The sequence below is a fragment of the Colias eurytheme genome, chromosome 30 (genome assembly GCF_061535395.1).
Source record: "Colias eurytheme isolate Ceu_HAF_F1 chromosome 30, ilColEury1 Martin Lab GWU primary, whole genome shotgun sequence".
Classification (NCBI taxonomy): domain Eukaryota; kingdom Metazoa; phylum Arthropoda; class Insecta; order Lepidoptera; family Pieridae; genus Colias; species Colias eurytheme.
The window spans coordinates 5,197,255-5,215,569 of NC_143009.1; the positions used below are offsets into that span (position 1 = coordinate 5,197,255).

Genomic DNA, 18,315 nt, shown 5'->3' on the forward strand with positions numbered 1-18,315 from the left:
AAACAGATGTGAAATGCATTTACCCCATACCCTATAATAGCATCCTAATGGATTTTTTTATTAAACGTACTAAATAGAACTTGTGTAAAAGATCTCCCTTAAATAAGAAAACCTATAACAATGCTTTTTATCTCTCATATAAAACGAGATTTTAACTATAAATAAGCTATAAGTTATATAACATCACGCTACGACCAATAGAAGCGAAGCATTTAATGCTAAAAATATTACTTATAGCTGAAAATGTTACAATTATGAAAAACATCCTTTTAACAACATATACATAAATCATCCAATATAACATATTTCCCATAATTTTACCATATAAATCCATACATCAGGAAAAAATTAGTCCCATACAACCCCACGCTTTTACCCCACCCCCTCCCCTCACGTCAAAACTCAAGGGTGAGCTTTGACAAGTGTGACGAATCGTTACGACGTATCAAAAGATTTTTTAACATCTGTTTAAAAAACAACAATACGGCGGTTTACGATACAGTGGTGATGCTATTGATTTTATTTTTATACGTACTTGAGAGGAATTAAATTATTTCTGCCACTTGATGCGTGTATTGTTTTTTTCGATTCCCACTCTTGATACATTTTGGACACGTGTACAAAGAATTGAAATATAGAAGTGCGCTTTATGCCCTTAGATATTCATAAAATACCTATTGTTATACATTTTGTTTCTATTTAAGTAATTATACTCTTAACGAAGTCCATCTAAATCTGTTAAGCCATTTAGGCATGATTGACACACATGGATGACAATAATTACATGCAAGTATTCATTTTAAGAGTAGATACTATAAATAAATTCGTATTAAATAGGTACCTACTATAAATTATCGTCTTTAATTAAAAATGTCCGCTCTGAACATTATAAACTCTACATCGCCACCTGTTACAAAAATTACGTGAAATAAAATATAATTGGAAATAAATTACATTAATATTTAATACGCGACTTGATAGACGAGCCAAAGTTATGGTCCGGTATTTAAAACACCACGATTAAATTTTATAATAAAACTTTTGTAATAAACTGTTATATATGTTAAGCATTCCAATTCTAATATTTAAAAAAGAAAGTTTTTCTTTTTTAGCCAATCACGCAAAATCTAATGAACTAATTTTGATGAAATTTTACCAATCAGATAGTTTAATTTAAAACAAAAAAAATCCGCAATACCATCTAAAAATTATATAGTTACTTGAAAAAGCGGTTTTATTTTTAAATAGATCGAGATTTAAATCATCATAACCGTATTTTTAACTCGTTAAAAACAACAACAAAATACAACAAGGCTGCCCCAAGCGATCCCTGTTATTATTTGACATCTTCCCAAAAACATGTCGTAATTTTTTTCTCTATTATTTTTACAACTTAAACATTTTCTTGTAACTTAGACTGCTTGAGGGCTAAGTACCGTGTGTACTTAGTTAAGTATAACTAGACATCACTACATACTATATAAAACAAAGTCGCTGATGCTATCTGTCCGTCTCTATGTATGCTTAAATCTGCATTTTTAAGCGGTTTTTAACACGTGTTTTTAACTTCACCTGTACGTTTGTATGTAAGCGTTTTATTTAACTACTAGCGGTCCGCCCCGGCTTCGCCCGAGGTACATATTTCGCAATAAAAGGTAGCTTAGTAGTATGTTCTTTCTCAGGGTCTAAAGATTATCTGTGCCAAATTTCATCAAAATCGGTCCAGTAGTTTATGCGTGAAAACCATACATACAAACCTTTCCTCTTTATAATATTAGTATAGATATTTAAAACATTATTTTAATAGATAGTGATTCAAGAAAGGTTCTAGTTTATAATTAGGTAAGTCAACAGGCGAAGCCGCGCAGAAAGCTAGTAGTATATACTAGATAATATAATAACTATATACTTAGTACAAAGAGTACCAAAGAAAAACTTGTTGAGATAATTTCTGTAATATCTACTTAAATTATATTAATATGAAAATGTTTTCATTAATAAAATAAAGAAGGAAGATTTGATTATTTGCGATAAATAAAAACAACTCAATTACCAAGTTTATTAACGTTATTTATATTTCATTACTAGCGGTCCGCCCCGGCTTCGCCCGTGGTACATGTTTACGTTTTCTCTACATAAGAACCATCCTCGTACTTCAAGGAATATAATAAAAAAAGAATTATCGAAATCGGTTCAGCCGTTCTCGAGTTATGCGCTTACCAACACATTTTGCGATTCATTTTTATATATGTACTAGCGGTCCGCCCCGGCTTCGCCCGTGGTACATATTTACGTTTTCTCTACATAAGAACCATCCTCGTACTTCAAGGAATATAATAAAAAAAGAATTATCGAAATCGGTTCAGCCGTTCTCAAGTTATGCGCTTACCAACACATTTTGGGATTCATTTTTATATTATAGATAAGAAGATTTCTCTAGAAAGCTCAGGTCAATTGTTTAAATTATAATAAGTTTTTGGACGCAAATGTAATACAGGTTGCCTGGTAGAGATTACTGCTTAGCAATAAGGCCGCTTCGAGTACAAACGATGCCTTTTTTGTAATAGCCTTTTTTAGGTATATTACAAACGCGAAAGTTTGTAAGTATGGATGGATGCTTGTTACTCTCACGCAAATACTACTGAACAGATTACAATGGATTTTGGCATGTAGGTAGCTAAAGACCCAGAATAGGACATAGGCTACTTTTTACCCCGGAAATCCCACAGGAACGGAAACTATGCGGGTTTTTCATAAAAAACGCTGGCGGAAATATAGTTTAAAATTAAAATAAATAAATTTAAAAAAAAAGACGTGTGGCACTCGGGGACTGCCGCGGTAAAGCTATTGCTGGTATTGCATGCTATGCCTTCAAGCCACACCTCCGAGCCCGTCGGAGTGGGGAACGTGAGGTTTTTTCGTTACGGAATTTCTCGATTCGGTCCCCGCGCTCAAGGCCCGCGATAGAAGCTATGCAATAGCTTAATAAATTAAAAAAAAAACTCACCATAAGACGGGTACACCGAGCAAGCGAGCAGCAGGACGATTCGCGCCAAAACAACGCTCAATTCGAACCGGAACATATTCAAAATGGCCGCCATCGCGCGCCAAATCACATAATAGTTCACCGTCGAGTCCTTGTCATTCGTTTGGTGAACCTGGAAGAGACAACATTCAATATTTTAATAAAGATTATAAATGAACTTAAATATAGTTTATATTACTTCAATGACAAATAGGCTAAAGAGGAACTGCAAAAAAATGTTTACCGATCCAATTTATGAACGCAACAAGCGTTGCTTAACCTGAATTTTGTAGTATTTCATATTTTTTATTCGACTGCTCAACGCAGTACAAATTTTATATTTATAGCAAGTAAAACCGCGGTTTAAAACTAGTTATTTATACCACATGTATCTTTCAACACGCACGTAAATCTAAATAAGCTGACACATCAAAGACAAAATGGATGCGCCAAGTTGGATGAAATAATAAATGTCTGACAGGATGATTCTTAAATTTGTAATATAATAAACTAGCCACGCATTTCTCGGTATTATTTCTATAGCTTATTATTGTTATTCTGATATTCATGAGCTACATCACTGCAAAGTATCATCAAAATCTGTTCTGTTGTTTTTGAGTAGTTAATAGAGTAGCAAATAGCAATCATACATCCATACATTTTTACAATAAATCGAGTCGACTGCAGTGTACGTTTTTTTTAATTCTGGAATTTAAAATTATTAAAAAAAGACGTGTGGCACTCAAGGACTGCCGCGGTAAAGCTATTGCATGCTATGCCTTCAAGCCACACCTCCGCGCCCTTCCCCGTGGGGAGCGTAAGGTTTTTCGTTACGCAATTTCTGGATTCGGTTCCCGCGCTCAAGGCCCGCGATAGAAGCTATGCAATAGCTTAAAAATAACAAGATCCGAGAAAACCTATTAACTATTTTAAGACGAGATCACAACCCAGGTCATTCTTACCTATTATTTAAATTAAAAAAAATCAAGAAAATCGTATAAAAATAATACACATAAGGTGTACAATCTGTCTACATAAAAACATTGAACTTAACGCTTTTTTGCGCCCATTTCTATCCAACAGAGCAAAAAAGTGTAAGGTTTTGTGTTTGTTGTCTTTACTTTTTCTACGACAGATGGATGACTACTGTTATTTGTTGGTGTAAAAAAAAATACGTCAATATACCCTTTTTTTTCTGAACCTATTTTGATGAAACTTGCACGGATACTGCGTTTGACTTTAATGTGGGCGAAATAAAAATTTGCAGATAATATGTTCTAAAAAATGCATTGTACATATAAATATTTAAGTAAGTATATGATGATTGATGATGATGATGATTACTTATATTATATTATTATCATAGTATATTTTTTTTTCAAGTAACATTTACATGAACCTTCATTTTCGAAGTTGGTTAAATCATGCTTAAACCATATACCTACTCAAAGCCTACTCATATATTATTACGTGTTGGTTACTTACGTACCGTACCGTACGTATGCTACCTAGTACCTAGGTATATAAAAATACACATTTAAAAATTGTTCTTACATAAGTAAATACCTATACGAAAATATCAACAAAAAGCATTGTTTTCCAACATTATTTTTAATAATTAGACCGTTGTAAAGAAACGTGATGTACGGAGGCAAAAAAAGGCGGGAAAAAAACAAAATGGCTGCCGCGTTTGTCATGCGACGGATTGTTGGCGGGCTTCGGATATATTATTCACTTTTGTGGTATATTTTTCGCTTAACGTGTACAAAATATTATCTCTAAACCTTTATAAAACTAGCTTTTCCCCGCGGCTTCGATCGCGTTCAAATTGTACAACTAAACCATTCTCGAATCCAGAAGACACAAAAATTGTATTAAAATCGTTCCAGCCGTTTAGGAGTTAAATGACAAAGCCGATCTAAGAAGTTATACGTCTAGGTATCTGACTGACTGACATAGTGATCTATCAACTCACAGCCACTGGACGGATCGGGCTGAAATTTGCCATGCAGGTAGATATTAAGATCTGGTAAGCCGTAAGATCAATTCTACCCTCAAGGGGATAAAATAGGAGATGAAAGAAAATTTTTCTTTTCCATGCAGGCGAAGATGCGGGCAACAGTTAGTAAATAAATAAACTTGGAAGATATTACCACAGATACAACATTAGATTTTAGGTTTTTGTATAGATACTTTATATTCCTTTTCTTAATCAATATTTTCTTACGGTATGCTCTACTATCTCGAACCTTCGATTTTTATTAAAATTTGATACAACCAATGCACCAAACAACAAATTACAAAGAATTAAATAAAAGCCAATAAAGCGATGGACCGTAATTGATAATACGAGACCCCAATATTGTTAAACGGTTGAATTGGCCCACAATAGTTTTAATTTATTCAATGATATCGTACAATATTCGTCGAGTAGTATGATATGATCATGTACCGCTTTCTCTGTAAACTAGGGTTAAAAGTAACTTGTTACCTGTTGACTTATATATCCTTATTAATATTATAAATGCGAAAGTAACTCTGTCTGTCTGTCTGTTACTCAATCACGCCTAAACTACTGAACCAATTTGCATGAAATTTGGTATGGAGATATATTGATACCCGAGAAAGGACATAGGCTACTTTTTATTGCAAAATATGTACCACGGGCGAAGCCGGGGCGGACCACTAGTATATTATAAAAAGCTGAAGAGTTTTTTTGTTTGTTTGCTTGTATGCGCTAATCTCAGAAACTACTGGTACGGTTTGAAAAAATTAATTCAACGTAGGATAGTCCATTTAGATTATCCTGTGTATGTATTTTCTGACATGAACTTTCATCTCCTTTCTTTAAATCACTTTTTCAAGTATTTTGCGACTTTCTACTACCTACTTAAGTTTAAACCTATTTCTAACGAATTTTAAAATCATCATCTTATCACATCATCATTTTCCAGACGTTAAAAAACCGATTCACAAAATAAAAATGGAAAAAGCACTCATCTATCGACATCCAGCCCATCACTATCGCGGCCATTTCATCACTGCAGTTAAAATGATGTATATTTTAATAAACTCGAGAGCTGGACACCGAAAACGCGTGACCGTGTGACCTGATTCCAAAGCGCTGCTAACACAAAAAAATCTTAACGTTCAACGCGAGTTCTAGTGATGTGCTGTAGGGATATCGATGTTTCTCGATTTTTAATATGTTTTATGTAGGAAATAAGTATTCTGGAATGGAGTTGTTCCGGAATGTTCGGTATCCTCATCCTACTTGCTTAATTCTATTCAAAATTTAAATAAATCTTTGGAATTGTGATATTTTTGTTTCATTACACGTAAACTTATGTCCTAATTTATACTTTTATTCAAAAGTATTTATTTGTTTAAATTTTCATTATTTTTAATCGAAAATGCATCAAGTCTATCTAGGGTATACTTTATGATTTTGCAATCGAGAATCTCTATTGCAGTCAGTTAAAACAGTCATGCTCATGTGATTCATTATTCCAACCATTAAGACAGTTGCAAATCTAGATGTATCCATTTTATGACCTAGACGTGACGCATTATAGACCTAAGCGGTATCTGTAATGATAATTGCTTTCATGTTGATGAGTTTAATTTGTAATAAATAAAAAGCTAGGTAAATAAAATATAATCTATGTTATTTGAAATGTGAAAGATGATTATTTTACGTATCGCCATCTAATGTCAAACTAAGCAGAGTTTATTTAAACGCAACAACTTATAAACTCACGTTCGGAACAACCTGTGTCAAAAGAAGTATGAAAAAATTTTCTGATATTTCATGAACAATCGTATTACAACATCCAACATTCTTGCCAAAAAACGATACTATTTAAAACATCGACAAAAATCTATCGACACGCGCCCACCCTAGCCATTCACCTGCATAATTTGAAGAGTCCTCCACAACTCCGACCCCTTTACCTGTCTCTTTCTTTGTACGAGGCGTTTAGTTCATCCTTGAAAATAAGCGAAGAAAATACTAAGTGCTCGACGCTCATACTCGCCTGGTACTCGACTCCTTGGTTTGAAATCGTAAGTAACGCCTCTTGGCTATGCTGCCCTGGTACTTTGTGCTTTTACGGATTTTGAAATTCCGTTTTAAATGGTGTATTTTTTAATATGTTTTGATTGATAAGACTTATTTAACTGGTCATTGATAATTTTGGGCTTGAAAAAGGAACGAAATAACGTCATGGATATCGTGTCCTGGTTACCTATTAACCATGTACAGTGGATTTTATAAGATGTTTCAACGAGCTTTTTTATTATTTTTTGTTTAATGTAGATCCGTGAGCCATGTGCAAATTTCATCAATCCTTTATTTCAGGCCAATATAATTTGTACTTTGGTTAATATAATATTATTAAGCATGGTGACAGTCAGCTGCAGTTTTGTTTGTGAATTGAACAATGCAGTGTATTTTTGCAATTCCACCCATTCCAGTGCTTTTTTATACCAGCTTAAAGTTTAAAACCGGGTGAAGCCGGGGCACACAGTTAGTATAACATATAGACACATTAGATTGACAAAAATCCCTGCCACAGACGGTTGCATGTCACAAATGACACATAAAACGTTTAATAGTTCCTCTTTATGGCTGGATTTATGTCGGCGCCATTTTGAACCTGGTTAGTGGTTACCATGGCAACGCATTTAAGATCAATATGATTTTAATATTAATCTGCGCTAATACTAGCTGAGCACACTAGTGATAGTGCCTGGATATCTTTGTGCTAGTGTGGATTATTATCTGCGTGTCAAATTTTATCTAGATCTGATCAGCTGTTTTGTGTATGTAGCCAACCACTCAAACAATCTTTCGGATTTATAATTTGAACATGAAGTTGGATTATTAATGGACAATGCATGCAAATTGTTTCGTCTGTTAAATTATCACGTCTGAATCACTGCAAATATTATTTTTTTTTAGATAGAACATTAACAGACATTCAGCTATTTCAGTAACTAAAACTATTTATATTATTATGTAAAACGATTCTAATCTACAATTTGTATATTAAAGTAATTATGTATACCTATTTAGGTTAGTCCCTCTGTCAAGTCAGACAGATCTTGAGCTTTTAAAACAAATATCATAATTAAATAATAATTCTCTAACTTTTCAATGTCACAAAGGTAAAAACAGCCCTAAAGGTAACTACTACAGCCTAAAGGAACCGAAGTAAGTTGAAATTTGACCCCTTTCCCTTACGATGGACGTTGACAAAACTTGCTTAACATGGGTTATTATGTGTGGCGCAAGTTAAAAGCTTTATATAATATATATATAATATTTAGCTAATAGATAATCTTAATATATATAAATTTCGTGTCACAATGTTTGTCCTCAATGGACTCCTAAACCACTTAACCGATTATAATAAAATTCGCACACCATGTGTAGTTCGATCCAACTTGAGAGATAGAATAGTTTAAACATGTAGGTACCACGGGCGAAGCCGGGGCGGATCGCTAGTAAAGCTATATATAATATTTCATAACTTGCTGTGCTCCGCGTTTTTACCCGCAGTGCTCCGCTCATGTTGGTCTTTGTGAGATGATATATAGCCTATAGCCTTCCTCGATAATTGGGCTATCTAACACCGAAAGAATTTTTCAAATCGGACCAGTACTTCCCGAGACATACAAACAACAAACTCTTCAGCTTTATAATATTAGTATAGATTAAATAATATTGTTACATAATATTATAACATTTAATCATGAATTAAAAAAAAAACTGTATAAGTACCAGGAAGTTGTTCATGCTGACGATTTTTTAGCTGAAGAATAGATATAGAGAATTTTTAACTATAGTAATAGATAAAATATATGATGTCATAAAATCATAAATAAATGCTTTAAATTTTTGGTACAAGCTTTTTGCGTGTAATAAAAAATAAACAAGCAGTAAATAACTTTACTTGTTAAAATATCACGCTACCTCTCGACAGCTTTTTTATCATTTTACATTTAAAATACCACCTACCTACCCTTCATTATCAATTAAATAGACTCAAATCAAAATCGCTACACCCCGTCACTTGTACCACACATAAAAGCTGTCATATTTGTATGTACCGAACTTTTGTAAGTCTTTCATCTTATGTAAATCACTGCTTTATTAGAGAAAGGCTTAAATTAAAGAATTTTAAATACGATTTATTCGTTGTTTGTACTAACAAATGAGAATTTAATTAATGTTACTAGCTTTCCACCCGCAGCTTCGCCCGCACAGTCAAAGAAAAACCCGCATAGTTCCCGTTCCCGTGGGATTTCCGGGATAAAACCTATCCTATTTCCCGGGATAAAAAGTAGCCTATGTCCTTTCTCGGATATCAAAATATCTCTATACCAAATATCATGCAAATTGGTTCAGTAGTTAAGGCGTGATTGAGTAACAGACAGACAGACAGAGTTACTTTCGCATTTATAATATTAGTATGGATTATAACGTAAATACCTATAGTTGTATTTTTCAATCCTTGGTTAAAACTTATTCGTTGAATAAAATGTTAAACTACTCTAAAATGTGCTCTAATTGCCTATATTTTAACAATGAATAGGTGACATTTTTTATTAATATTTAATAATATATTGGACGGATAAGTTTTAACGTAATTTTAAACCAATGATTGAAAAACCAGCCCTTTAAGATATATGTACCTAATTAAGACTAGCTTGTGCTAGCCGTGCCCCGCGGTTTTACTCGTATTGTTTTGTTCTTATATACAGCGTGAGGATATAATATAGCTTTCCTCGATAAATGAGCTATAATATAACACTGGATTTTTTTAAGTGGACCCCGTAGTTTCCGAGATTAGGTCGATCAAGCAAATAAACAGTCTCTTCAGCTCTACATATGAGTAGGTATGGAACTTTTAGTTTTTAGAGCGGAAATCTAAGAGTTAAAACAAGGATCCGAACCCTGGACCCTTCCCCTCTGCTACCAACTTACTAACTTGCAAATTGCCAGTTAATAACACCAATTAAGACAATTATGTGAATTGTGTTGCCAGCAACAACCGCTTCATTTCCCACATACAGTTTCGCTAAAAATATACGTAATTATTATAATAACTACTCAATTAAATGTTCGTATTTACTTGATGACTTAAGTATGTGGGTTAGGATCCTGATGTAATAACTAATAACTAATACTAATTAATTCATTATTTTTTTACTAAGAAAGTAATTATTCACTGATTTAAAAAAAACACACTAAAAAACGCTTTAATTTATTGAAGTGAAACTTTAGGCGCGTTGAGAGTAAAATTTCAAGTTCACGTCATGGCAATACCGTCACGTCGTGGAGTATGGCGACGATTTTGGTATCTTTGAATCTTGCCAAAGAAGTTTCACTTCTGACACGTGTGCTCGGCACACACGCTCTTTTTTTAAATTATTTTTTGTTGCAGTTGTTGATTCAGGATAGGTAATAGATAAACTCATGAAATTATTGTATTGTCACTTACCTACTGTATACAAAGATACTTGTCAAGCTAATAAATAATAGTTTGGAAAATCCAAAAGTGCACGCCTCATAATTTTTTTTTAAATAATTATTTATTAATTATTATTTTTGTTTATTTAATAACAATTAAACCACATCGAATCAGACCCTGAAAAATGAAAGGGTTCTATTCCTGAGCATACTCAAGCGTAAGAGAAAAAAAAAGACTCGATTAGTAAAGTATTTCGGTCGCTATCGTGTTAACAAGAAAAAGGATCCGCACATACAGACACACGGACGTCCAAGACAGAACTTTTTTAAACTGTTTTTTAACTAGTTTAAATAACAAAAATGACATCAAAAATATCATGAATGTTAAAAATAGTGTTTTTTCTTAATATGTGTGTGTATGTATTATCTTACAAGTGCAATGTATGATACATAAAGACATTTTAAGTTTGAAAAATCGGATGTTTTGCGCGAAGTGACAGTAGTACCCACCTCAACGCTTCGCGTATGAGGCGTGCAATAATAAAAGCGTATTAAAAATGGCGCGCTAAATTGAATTCAATAATTACTAAGCTGTTATAATATTTTAATGTATCATCATATTTCAGATGTTAAAATTTTCCGGCCCCTGAATTGATTCACATTTCTCCTTACCGGCTGAGTCATAATTGATAACGTTCTTGCTACAATAAATATTAGCATTCTGATAAATCGCGATTGTGAAAAATTACAACCGTACTCCTTCAGTCTTGTTTGTTTATTTTTGGCTTAGTCATTCGTGAGGTTTTAGCAATGACTTTAAGAATTTCCGCTTACTGTTTGAACTAGCTTTGTAATCTGACTTTGCCCGTTAAAAAGAGATTTAAAGGTTCTAATTGATCTTCTAAATAAATTTCTGACTCTTTCTTAGAGCCGATCACGATTGAGACTAACCAACTACGCAGAAAATATATTATTGTGCTACCATTTTAACTATTTCATAACATGTGTTACCTATACTATCTGTGTGTCAATATTTCACCCAGATTTGTTCAGTTATTACGTATAAGTTATGTTGTTATCATATTTAAAATTTTATTGCGTGTATGCAATTGCTCTACAAAGATAAATAATTTTGCATCAATCTATTCCATAAACTATCGATTTGTCAAACTTAATTCAAACTAATTCATCCGTTCCATACCTCAACTAAACATACATGATACAACCTACCCACACACGAGAAATTTATATAAAAATAAAATATCAACAAACAGAAACACATATGTAGGTACCTACATTTCCACTTCAATAATGAGGGTAGGCTACAATTAAACATTTATTGATTCCCTTCTAGCTCATTGGGCCAGGTATTGTACGTTTCCGTTGCACGGGACGTTACGGCACGGGGTGTTTTATTAATTACTAGCTGTGCCCCGCGGTTTTACCCGCATTGCTACGCTCCTGTTGGTCTTAGGGTGATGATATATAGCCAGAATTTTTCAAATCGGACCAGTAGTTCCTGAGATTAGCGCGTACAAACAAACAAACTCTTCAGCTTTATAATATTAGTATAGATGGATTACAAATGTTTTCTCACTTATAATCAAACTCCAATAAAGGTCAGATTAGCTACAGACATTATGGTTTGTAGCACCTACAATCTACTCTGTATAGTATAATAAAACAATTTCGATATTTACCATTACTAGGTACACCCGCGCGAATCGATACTCAATCCATACTAATATTATAAATGCGAAAGTAACTCTGTCTGTCTGTCTGTTACTCAATCACGCCAAAACTACTGAACCAATTTGAATGAAATTTGGTATGGTGATATTTTGATACCCGAGAAAGGACATAGGCTACCTTTTATTGCGAAATATGTACCACGGGCGAAGCCGGTGTGGACCACTAGTATAAAATATTTTAATCTAGAACCATAATCAAGAAACTCAAAATATGCCGACCAATTTCAATACCACACACAGAAAAAAAATCGTTCAAAAATAAAAGTATAAGTATGTATTCGACATTTAAAATCTCACAAGCTTCAATGCCACACAGGCAAAAAAAAAAACAAAAAATCCGTTCAAAAATACAATGGACACGCATATTTATGAAATAACAAAACATATTTCTGCACGCTCATCGGTCGAACCTTTTCTTTATGTTACCTGCGCTGATTTATACATTTCCGTTCGTTTGAATTTCGAATCATTTCGAATATCGAACGCTTTTGGCGCGTTCCACATGCTACAGATAATAATTTCTATAGACTATAGATTGTAGAGATATCGATAAATATAATGTTCCTGCTACACCGCAAAAAAACTATTCAAGTATTTTTTGTTATTTTTTGCATTTTGTAAAACTGAATATGCAATACTCAGACCTTTCTAAAGTAATATTATAAAGAGAAAACATTTGTGTTTCTGTATGTATGTTTGTTTTCACACAAAAACTACAGGATCGATTTCAAATATCTTTCACCTGCAGAAAGCTACATTTTTCTAAGTCACATATGACATAGCCGGGCGGAGCCGGGATTACCAACTAGCTTATTATATTTTAACTTTTAAGGCATCATGATTGGTTGATTTTACTATAATCTAAATTCTCGGCTAGTTTGTTATTAGGTACCTACTGAACATGATCAATTTTCAATTTAAACTTGCAACTTTAAAATTGCTTTTTCAGTTCATGTTTTAATACCCTATGTTCCAAATTCCCAAGCATAGCCAGATTAAATCCTAGTTAAATTATCTTATTATTGAAAATATACTAGTTTTGCCGCGCGGTTTCACCCGCGGACGAACCCGCGGGCAAAATCAAGTATTTCCGTAGCTCATGTGTTATTCTGATGAATAACCTATACTACTTTAAAGTTACATTCAAATTTGTCTAGTAATTTTTACGTTCTTTTCAAGACAAACATACATCCATCCACAAACTTTCGTATTATAATATTAGTAGGATAATAATCGACTGAGTAATTGAAATACATAATATCAATTTATAAACAGCACGTGGGAATACGGTCAATTATAATTTATATAATTTATCTATATAGGGTAATTACTCAGAAATTACATATAAATTGCTTTTCCTTCAAGATTGCTGAGTAATTAAATGTAATAGATAGTAGCCTATTACTATTATCTTAATAATATTAATAAAGCTGAAGAGTTTGTTTGTTTGAACGCGCTAATCTCGGGAACTACTGGTCAGATTTGAAAAATTTCGGTGTTAGATAGCGCATCTATCAAGGAAGGCTATAGGTTACATATCATCACGCTGAGACCAACAGAGGCGGAGCTAAAGTAGAAAATATTTATTTAACTAGCTATTTTAATTGCTCTAATAACAACAAATATCACGACGCTTCAAAATATCATTTACAGAGAGAAAAATTAAGATGAGCCAATTTTAACAATTAAATCTTTGAATTCCCCAAATATCTTGAGATTCATGACTTCATGAGGATAAAAACTGATTCGTGTTTTCTTTCTCAATAATAACTTTCACTAAAATTATATTTTTGTTGACTAATATTTAGTGTGAGTATAAACCTTTATAATTATTAAACCGTGTGAACTAGCTTTATAAAATATGAATGAGCGCTTAATCACTGGCCTGTCATAAAAAAAGTTAATTCTATTTTTAATATACAACTAGCGGTCCGCCCCGGCTTCGCCCGTGGTACATGTTTACGTTTTCTCTACATAAGAACCATCCTCGTACTTCAAGGAATATAATAAAAAAAGAATTATCGAAATCGGTTCAGCCGTTCTCAAGTTATGCGCTTACCAACACATTTTGCTATTCATTTATATATACAGTAGCACCTCTATAAGTCGAACATCAAGGGAAACGCCAAAAAATTCGAGTAATAGAGTTTTCAACTTATGGAGGATTTCGACTTAGGCGGATTTTGATTCGACATAAAGGGTTTGAGGTTTATTCTTATAAATTTTGAGTTAGAGAGGTAAAGTACATTAAAATTCAACTTGCAGAGGTGACAAACATGTTTTTATTTATTACAAATCAACATTATTTCAAATTATTTTAAAATAAAAAATATGGCATTAAAAAAAGTCAGTATATTTTTTTTTTGCTTAAGATAATAATTTTTAATATACAATGAATAATTTTGCTTTACATTAACCGCACTGTATGTGCTATTTATTATTCATAGTTAGGTATATATAATAATTTAATAAATAATATAATGAAAGGAGTTTCTTGCTGGTTCTTATCCATAGATATTGCTTTCCGAATTGGTGGTAAATGTTAAAAATGCAATCACGTTTCAAAAGTGCTTCTACATTTTTTGACCTAAAACGTATAATTTGGCGGTAAACAATACGCCATTTTTCTTTCTTAATAATTTTGATCATCTATGCCACTCTAACACGCATATATCTTATCTTAGTAGTAGTCCTTCTTCAGTTAAAATAAACAATGTGTACCAGACACACAGTAAAAACTAAAAACATTTAAGCAAATTAATTAAATTGCATCTGAAGAAATACGATTCCAAACGCTAATGCGTCTAATGGAGAATATATAAAGTTACTGAGAAATCTATTTCCAAACACATTTTAATCCGTTGTTATTCTTCAACTAACTGTTGAGTTAACGTTCACAGAACTGCTATTTGAACCGACTTCAAAAAATGGCAGTTCTCGATTCGTCGAAGTCATGGACCGATTTTAAAAAGTTGAATATAAAGTAATATTATAGAAGAATGGAATTTATAAGTAACGATAGCGATCCGCCCCGGCTTCGCCCGTGGTACCTACATGTTTAAACTATCCTATCTCTCAAGTTGGATCGAACTGCACATGGTGTGCGAATTTTATTATTATCGGTTAAGTGGTTTAGGAGTCCATTGAGGACAAACATTGTGACACGAGATTTATATGTATATATATTAAAATTTATAAGACTAGAGTTACAATTTCAATATTTTATATTATCATCTACATGGTATCCTATTTTAATTAATACTTCGTAGAAAACTCCTCCGAAACAGCTTGACCGATTTTTATGACACTTTTTGTGTATATTAGTCGTTCTGAGAATAGATCGTAAACTATTTAAAACCTAGCTTGTGATCATATAAATACTAAACATCTTTCCTTGAAAGAATAATAAACAGAGCTAAAAACACACTTTAATAAGTTGAAATTATTTCATTGTCATCCCTTGATATAAGTGTACAAATGTTTGAATTAAATCTGTCCGTTTAAAGTGTCAAAATCGAGTCTAAAGGTCACATACAAACATACAGATAAAACATCGGTTACATAAAAACATACAGGTGAAGCTAATAAAGCGTGTTTTTTATTCATCTACCTTTATCTCAGTACACACCGAAATGCTAAACCATCACCGATTCGACTCGATAATAGTGGGCGTGTGAACTGTTTGGATTATCGCTGAGTATTTACAAACTTGAATGCGGTCATTGACACGGAAGTATGCCTTTTGACCAACTGCGGTGTGGAGGGTTATGTTTTACGTGGGTTCGTAGGTTTTTGCCTCGCCCGTGAGTATTTCAAATGATGGATTTGCTTGAGAATTGTTGATTGATTCGTCTTAATTGTATGATATCTTTAGGAAATTCAAAATCAAAATTGCGATTAAATACAGCAGATTTTTGGCACCAAATAAGTATTCAAAAGGTTTAAATTTAATTGACAAAAAACAGTTACATTAATAATAGTACGTTCCATCACTACCTACGTCCTACACAATTACACATTATATTATATTCTCTAAATTAAGCGGTTCGATTTGGGGAGTGCCTGGCGATCTGCACTACAGGCTACGGCCTATCGCAGACACCAGTCCTCTTGGTCTATGTTTACGTGCAAATTTTGTTAATATAGTTATAAGGTTTTTGAGGAGAATAAATGATTTATTAATTATTATTATTATTATTAATTATTAATTATTAATTAATTATTATAACAAACCCCTCCTCCGCGTCTGTTTGTCTGTTCGCGATAAACTGAAAAAAACTACACCGATTTTCATTATAGTAGGGGAGCCCAAGAGGGGATTTTGGGATTTACTCGAGCGCGTCAGATTACTATAAGGGACGGTACCTTAGCTATTCATTAGTACCTCTAGTCAATATGAGCAGTTATGGTTGGTGGGTGCGCTCAGGGGCCCCGCTGGAAAATTTGAATAATCCATAATTCCCTAAGGTTGAGCTCGAATCGTCAGATTAGCGAAATGGGGACTTCTTATACAGGGTGTCCCAAAAAGTAGTGATATACTGAAGCTGGGAGGTAGAGGACTTAGAGGGCTATCCGAATCACCCCCATTTATGTTATGCGATTTTTCGTACTTTCGGAGTTATGACGTTTTTTTCAATTTTTCATCTATCGCCGAGTACGATGAGATTTTTATTTATGGTGACGTGAATTATTGCGCTAGATGCTTGATTTTTTTTGTGTGCTAAGCTGAAAGATAGGCCAATTCAGTATGGTAACATTTACTATCGTTAGATCTTCGAATGGAATAAAAAAAAGAATTAAATGCCAAGAAAGATAAAATTACCCAGTATGTTCATAACTTCAAGGGCTCATAAAAAAATAAAATCACATAAAAAAGGTTTTCCATTTGGCTTTTAAAAACTTGCTCTATCGATCAGATAGCTACCCTAAAAATTTCATTTTATTATTCAGAAGGCTTCAATCGAAAAATTGAAATCTAAATGTGGTAAGTGCAAAATTTTTATTAACATGATGATCATTAAAACCAATAAATAGGTGTTTAATTACCAGAATTTTTTTTAAAATAGCCCCGCCGTTGCTCAATGCAAGTGCGACATCACCGTAAAAAGTTGTCTTTTAAATGTCTGAATGCTCTTTTATCATTTTTAATGGTTTCTTCTGCTACTATGAATTTCCGGGTTATTTCGTCCAAATTGTGGCAGTCTCTCGTCTTTGTAGTATCCCCACAGAAAAAAATCAATAGGGTTTATGTCCGGAGACCGTGGAGGCCAGGCTAAAGGGCAAAAATACCCTGAAAGATGGATTGGTCGTTGCAGCCTGCGCATGCGCCGGTGACGCCTGCTTTAAAGCCTGGCCTCCACGGTCCCTCGACCTAAACCCCATTGATTTGTTTCAATGGGGATACTAAAAAGACCTCGGCTACTTGAGAGAATGCCACAATTTGGACGAAATAACCCGGAAATTCATAGTATCAGAAGAAACCATTAGAAATGATAAAAGAGCATTTAGACATTAAAAAGACAACTTTTTACGGTGATTTCGCACTTGCATTGAGCAACAGCGGGGCTATTTTAAAAAAATTCTGGTAATTTAACACCTATTTATTGGTTTTAATGATCATCATGTTAATAAAAATTTTGCACTTACCACATTTAGATTTCAATTTTTCGATTGAAGCCTTCTGAATAATAAAATGAAATTTTTAGAGTAGCTACCTGATCGATAGAGCAAGTTTTTAAAAGCCAAATGGAAAACCTTTTTTATGTGATTTTATTTTTTTATGGGCTCTTGAAGTTATGAACATACTGGGTTATTTTATCTTTCTCGGCATTTAATTCTTTTTTTTATTCCATTCGAAGATCTAACGATAGTAAATGTTACCATACTGAATTGGCCTATCTTTCAGCTTAGCACACAAAAAAAATCAAGCATCTAGCGCAATAATTCACGTCACCATAAATAAAAATCGCATCGTACTCGGCGATAGATGAAAAATTGAAAAAAATGTAATAACTCCGAAAATACGAAAAATCGCATAACACACATGGGGGTGATTCGGATAG

The 18,315-nt window shown here is 33.2% G+C and overlaps 1 protein-coding gene across 1 annotated transcript in view; it reads right to left on the minus strand.

Annotated features, from left to right (window-relative positions):
- Positions 1-18,315, minus strand: part of LOC149895837 (uncharacterized) — a 113,985-nt gene that overhangs the window by 87,940 nt on the left and 7,730 nt on the right. The window contains exon 2 of the mRNA XM_090118689.1: positions 3,008-3,158. Coding sequence (XP_089974815.1) covers positions 3,008-3,101 — 94 coding nt within the window. The 5' untranslated portion in view covers positions 3,102-3,158. The remainder of the gene's footprint in view (positions 1-3,007; positions 3,159-18,315) is intronic.